This window comes from Penaeus monodon, chromosome 38, assembly GCF_015228065.2.
Source record: "Penaeus monodon isolate SGIC_2016 chromosome 38, NSTDA_Pmon_1, whole genome shotgun sequence".
In the NCBI taxonomy this organism is placed as follows: domain Eukaryota; kingdom Metazoa; phylum Arthropoda; class Malacostraca; order Decapoda; family Penaeidae; genus Penaeus; species Penaeus monodon.
Window position 1 is genome coordinate 24,722,714 of NC_051423.1, and position 7,114 is coordinate 24,729,827.

At 33.5% G+C, this 7,114-nt stretch overlaps 1 protein-coding gene across 1 annotated transcript in view; it reads left to right on the forward strand.

Annotated features, from left to right (window-relative positions):
- The window catches only part of LOC119596803 (serine/threonine-protein kinase N-like), a gene marked incomplete in the record, with an annotated part of 199,060 nt that extends 192,440 nt beyond the window's left edge, over positions 1-6,620 (forward strand). Inside the window, 7 exon segments of the mRNA XM_037946131.1 lie at positions 925-1,070; positions 1,317-1,462; positions 1,703-1,793; positions 3,215-3,380; positions 3,993-4,224; positions 5,660-6,027; positions 6,471-6,620. Of these exon segments, the coding sequence (XP_037802059.1) occupies positions 925-1,070; positions 1,317-1,462; positions 1,703-1,793; positions 3,215-3,380; positions 3,993-4,224; positions 5,660-6,027; positions 6,471-6,593 (1,272 nt within the window).
- Between the last annotated feature and the right edge of the window lie 494 nt (positions 6,621-7,114).

The window sequence follows — 7,114 nt, forward strand, 5'->3', positions numbered from 1 at the left end:
TGCCAGCTTTAATGAGTACTACTGTTGTAACTATTTATGAGTGTTTAGTTGAAATGTTATTGTGAGCCACTTTCTTTTAGTTTCATAAAATGTGTATTATTAATTACTTGCTTTTGTTGATGTTCTGTTGTAATGAAAATTTTAATATTGATTTGTCTCCTATTAATAAAGAGTTAGCTGCCAGTTTTATAGGCTTGATGTTCTTTATATGTCACTATCACTTTGCTTAAGCATAATATTCACTTAATTTTCTGTCCTTATCATGCACATCCTCTTCCTCCTTGTACTGACTTAAACTTGTTACCCATATTGTATCTGTAGTGAACTTGCCAGTAATGGGTGTAATACTGCTATTGCAACTGTCATTCTCAAACTGAATTTTCTCTGGAGGTTCTCTAGGTTTGTAAACCATTACCTTTCTTGATTTAGGTTTACTGCCATTGCTGTACATTGTAATGTCTTACTTGCCATTAATTATTCAGATTAACTACAGATTCTAGAGTAGTTACATAACCTGTCACTAAAATCCTTGGATATCAGATGTTGTATTTTAGAGAAGCATGCATCATTTTATTAATATCTTGCTTTGGTTCAGATACAATCACTGAGTTAAGTTCAGAGGAGATTTGTTTTTACTATTTGCCACATTTTATTCTTATTTCAAGGTACTGTGTTATTATAGTCATTTTGTTTATTTAAGTTATCTCAGCTTTCCTCTAATTTCCATAATTATGTTAAAGTTACTTTAAATAATATGTTTAGAAATAGAAAATGGAAAGGAAGGGTAATCTTTATTTTCAGTGTAGCATTATGCATATAGGCTTTCTAAAATTCAGTAAATAAAACGGTAAGCTATTTTGATCCTAAACTAGGCATTACCTATCATAGATATGTGACTTACAGTTCTGAACTGTGCTCCCACAGGTGAAGCGGGAGTTGGAGAACTCGCTATCTGCGTCTCCCTCACCGGCCAATTACACAAGCCTCTATGACAAAGAGAACTACCCCAGCCGTCGCTCACAAGCTCTACATAGTAAGGGCGCTGCCGTCACTGGCAAACTAGAAGTAAGGTTAGTATGACTATCTGTAAATGTATTTTTTTAGTGGTGATGTAATTGAATTTGATTGTCTATGGTTTTGCAGTTACGTTGTTAGTTTGCTGTGTGGGAAAGATAAAATCAAATTGTTTTGTATTTAGGTGTTGGAAACATATGTAAATATTTGATGTTAGTGTTTTGGAGCAATTATTTTGAGCCAATGAACATGCGACACCTATGGGGTTAAACTATTTTGGTAATAATCCCTGCCTTTTACAGATTGATTGGTGTACAAGACCTCCTGGAAGATGTTCCAGGCCGGTCCCGCCGAGACTCCCACTCCGGACCCTCAGACCTTAAATCATTTATGAAAGGTGTCACAGGAAAATCGTCAAAGTCCTACTCCGTCAAAGACGAAATTTCTAGTAAGGAAACCACTGATTTTATATGTTCTTTCAACAGTATTTATGATGCTGACTTTTTGCTTGGGGATAAGATTATTGTGTATGTAAAAATACCACAAAGTCATGAATAGATAAGAACTTGGTTATTGTTTGTATGAGCCTTAATTCTGGTAAATATTATTTTATGTTCTTATTAACTTCCACATACACATTTTTTCATCATGTTGCATGATCAATATCATTTATTTTAACCTTTCTCAGACGAGGTAATGGCAGTACTAAAATTAGACAACAATAAAGTGGTTGGCCAAACAAGCTGGAAACCTTGCTCTCAGTCAGCATGGGACCAGAGGTGAGTGGTTCAGGGAAGCTCTTTCAATCCATTGTTAATGGGAAGATGAAATGTCCACTGCTGTTTTGTGAATTGTGTGTACACAGAGAATGTTCCACAAGTGCTCATCCAGCAATGAGTCACTTGATTTCTCCCTTTCCTTGAGCTTTCAAGATTTTTTTTTTATGTCATTATTATTATCATCTGGTAAATACAATGATAATGTCAATAAAAAAAATAAAATATATATATATATATATATATATATATATATATATATATATATATATATATATATATATATATATATATATATATATATATACATCTGAAAATCAAGGAAATATGTAAAAAGTGGGATAGCTAATACTAGTTATATACTTCTTGTTGACCAAGCCATTATGGAGCTATCTATATATATATATATATATATATATATATATATATATATATATATATATATATATATATATATATATATATATATATATATATATCACACATACATACACCTCTGTGTGTGTGTGTGTGTGTGTGTGTGTGTGTGTGTGTGTGTGTGTGTGTGTGTGTGTGTGTGTGTGTGTGTGTGTGTGTGTGTGTGTGTGTGTGTGTGTGTGTGTGTGTGTGTGTGTGTGTGTGTGTGTGTGTGTGTGTGTGTGTGTGTGTGTGTGTGTGTGTGTGTGTGTGTGTGTGTGTGTGTGTGTGTGTGTGTGTAATAATATATATATATATATATATATATATATATATATATATATATATATATATATTATATCATTATATATATATATATTATATATATGATTAGTATATATATATTATTATATTTATTATAGTTATGTATTATATTATATTTATTATATATTATTTATTAATATATATTATTATATATATATATGTATGTATATATATATATTATATATATATATAATATATAATAATATATATATATATATATATTATATATATTATATATATAATATATATATAATATATATCATATATATATATATATATTATTATATATACATTATATATACATATATATAATTTAATATCAATATAATATATATATATATATATATATATATATATATATATATATATATATATATATATATAAATGAAATATTTGTATATTTATATATATATATATGTTTTTTTAAGTCATAACTAGTTCTTGAAAATAAATTTTGATATTGATGAATTTATGGTTTGTAGTCAGAAAGATAAAACATGTATTACACCGATTTGTCAGTGTTTTCTCTCTTAAAGTGTCCTGGTGGTAGGAACTAATTTTCACTGAGAAAGACTTGGTCTGAATAAGGTTTTTTTAACATTTACTTTCTCATTTATTTGATAACAGGTAAATATTATATGGATAATATTTTTACTTCAAATTTATACTGATATATATTATATATATACTTTTCCCTTCACAGATTTAGCATTGATTTAGATAAGTCGAGAGATTTAGAGATTGATATTTACTGGCGAGATTGGCGGTCGCTATGTGCAGTAAAGTTCCTACGACTGGAAGAGTTCATTGATGATGTTAGACATGGCATGGCACTCCAGCTAGAACCAAAGGGACTTCTTTTTACTGAGGTGAGTTCTTCATGCGACATATTTGTGCAGAATTCACATGTCATGAGGGAAGCTTTTGTATCACTTTTTTGATAATTGTATTCAGATGGTCAAGGGATATCTAGTTTTTTATTTAAGAATTTTACTGTTCTGTCACTGGGCAAGGGATTAGAGTTCAATCTCTTCATATTTTGAGCTGGATGTGTAAGTAGATCTAATGCTACTTCTTTTTGAGATATTCATCTCTAATTTAGATCTTAAGACACCTTCAGCATCAATCTGAGTGTTACCAATCAGGATTTTATTATGTGTTCATTAGTTCAGCTTACATGTGCGTTGTTTTACAATTCTAAATATATTGACATTCATGCAGCCAGGCTTGTCACATTTTAGATTTATTTCTCATGATTTTGATGATTCTTTGGATGGCAGATAATATATTGATATTTGTCCTGACATCTTCAACTAATATCAAACATTCTGTCTTACTTTAAAACATTTTTTGACTTACAGAACCAATTTTACTTTGCTTGTAAAAGTAGTATTACATAAGATGAGCATCATTATTATTATTATTATTATTATCATTATTTTATTTATTTATTTATTAAAAAAAAAAAAATCTTTCAACAGATCAAATTCCTGAATCCCATGATCTCACGCAAGCCCAAGCTGCAGCGACAAAAGAAGCTGTTCATGCAGAAGGGAAAGGTGCTGCGACCCAATCAGATGAACATCAATGTAGCGGCTTGGGGGAGACTCATTAAAAATATTCAACCCAGCCATGAGCCTGTCCATCTCTCGTACTCAGGAGGTCACACGGGAGCCATTACAAGTGCAAGCTCTGCCACGCCCATCACACCTGGTGAGTTACAAAGGGTAAAGAGGTGTGGGTGTGTGACTGTGTCTATGTCTGTATCTGTATCTCTATCTCTATCTATATCTCTGTGTGTTTGTGGGTCTTGCTGTGCTTTTGTCTGTGTGATATTAAGAAACTACAACACACACACACACAAAAAACTTTATCTACATCCCTTTAGAAGAGTGCCTTCTTGCCTTAACTTTTTGTGGGAATTCAGATTGTTCTGTAAATAAGCAAAGATTCAAATTACAGATATTTGCTGATGAAGCCATGATGCCAGGATTAGGATTTTGTTTGTAAATGTTTCTGACTAAGACTGCATGAATTTCATTGTAGTGATTTTGTTTTAATTTGCTATGTTAGTGTAGAGACCAGTAGAGTCTCCAGAGTGAGTTTGAGCCCTTCTAGGGTTTGAGATATGAAAGGCATCCACTCAAGCTAATGGTTTCTATATGCCTCATAAAAATTCCTTTGAAAGAAGGCACAGTCCTAGTCAAAAGATTTCTTAATAGTTCAGTGCAAATGATTTTGTACAGTGCATTGAAAATGTATCTGTGCACTACTGAAACTTTTGCTGCTCAGAAAGCTTTAGTACTATTTATTAAGTCAGAAACATTGCACAGATGAATGTCAATGAACCATTTCTGTTATCACACTTGTTTGCTTGCCTTTGAATAGAACATTTATATATTATTAGGGGGGGGAATTTTTTATATGATTTCACTTTTCATATTGAATTATTCTTTAAAGTGATGTTAGGTCTTATCAGTTTTATGTTTTCACATGACACTATTTGATAACAGAGAGGAACAGAAGTATGTGAATGAATGGACATTGCTGTAATATTTTGAAAATAAGTCTTTCGGAGGTTACTTTTGCCTTCACCTTTCATGATATGTGTTTGGCTGTAGTTGTGAACCTGGCTTGGTGCTGCAGTAATTATAGGTAATAAAGCCCTGAATGTAGCTGACTTCTTTGCACAAGGTAGCATGGAACACACTGAGGATGGCATTTTAATTACCTGTTAATTATCATCATTTTGTTTTCCCCATTCCTTGAATTTGCAGAAAAATGTGTTTTTCTTTCTAATACTCTTGATATTGACATTGTTTTCATTCTTACTGGTTTTATGATTATTAAATTATTAAAATATTAATAACATTAAAAACAATAAAATGATGGAAATGAAGCTTTCAAATCTCTAGGAAAAGGGTAAACAGGTGAGACAGGTAAGACTAATAACTGACTCCTTGGTGACTAAGCACTTGTATAGCCATCTATGTGTAAAGATAATGGATGAACTTTATTACAGTGAGAATGGCAGTGTAGTCTTGCCATCTGTGCTAACTGGTTTAACACCCAGCCAAGTAGTACAAGATTTTATTTTTAATTAAAAACAGCTCAAGGTAAAACCTCCCTTGTTTCTCTCCCCTTTCAGGTCCCAGAACGGTTCCTACTCGACTGGACTTTGATAGCGAGAAGACTCCTGGAGAAGTGTGTCAACATCGCCCACTGGCCCTGTCAGAGGTGCGGCCGCTCAACATGGGGGTGGTATCGCCTCCCCAAGTTCCCGCTCACCTGGAGTCCCCTTCTGTGGCTCCTCCTCCTCCTTCCATTACTTTCGGTGCCCCAACACAAACCCAGCAGCTTCCTTCCACACCTGCACTTATGACTGTATACCCAACCCCTCATGGCTCAGTCTATGACGAACCTGCACATGGCACGCCATCCACTCCTGCTCACCATAGTGTCTTCCCAGTCACACAGACACCCACCATCCACCCTGCTCACTCCATCACTGTCCAGGTAAGAACACCGGGGACATCCTGTGCATAGTCGCTGTTGGGGAACTGAAGGATTACCTCTGGCTGAATCCTGTTGTAAACATGGAAAGATATCTTATTTTATTTTATTATTATTATTATATTTTTTTTACTTTGAAGTCCTTCAGTTCTCTGACATGTTCTTCATCCATAATTCGACAGCTGGCTAGACATTCAGATTATTGTTTTATGTAGAGAACCTCTGTCTTAGAAAGTCACAACATTTTTATAGATCTAGCTTTTCATTGCACTATTCAAAGTAGAATAGATTACCTATCTTTATCCTTGCTTTTACAATCTACAATTTACTTTTTCACACAATAGAAGTTAAACTCGAATAACTAAATAATGAAAACTTAGTTCATTTATCATGTGTGGCCTTAGTTTTTTATAATAATGCATTGTTTTTCTCTGTAACTTATGCAGGTGGCTAAAAGGCCTACATCAACACCTCCCCCACCGCCTCCAAGGCCACATTCTGGCACTGTCACCATCTCCGTACCAGCATCACCCGTAGAATCCGACGTTAAGGTAGGTGCCATTGTGTAATAGTTTTTTGCGTGAATGTGTCTGATTTTTAAAAGAATGGAACGGAATTTCGCGAGCAAGGGTTTATAAAAGTGTTATTTGAGTGTTTGATCATTTATCATACGGCGTGCAGTTCATTCTAAGATTAGTTTCCAAATAGTGGCTGCTGTAATGTGAGATACGCCACAAGAATGATCTTGAGGCTCTTCTCGAAACTAAACAAAATGTCTCTTGCATTTAGGTGACATATTTTGTTGCATAGGAAAAGGTAAACAAAACGAAAATGTAAATAACATGCAAGCAAGCAGGAGCAGGGGATACTCCAAGGCCATGGATGCCAAGTTAATACACAAAAAAACATGTGAGCAAAAGTGCCCCTTTATTTTAGCTGCGATACTTTCACTCGGAACTAATTTGATGGATTGCTAATTGGCGCATTTGAATATCTTCGCCTTTATATGGAATTTTTGTCGTGTTCGGATTTCACCTTTGTTTGCTTTGATCATTTGAGCGAAACTTTCTAGTTGACATTTTAAAAACAT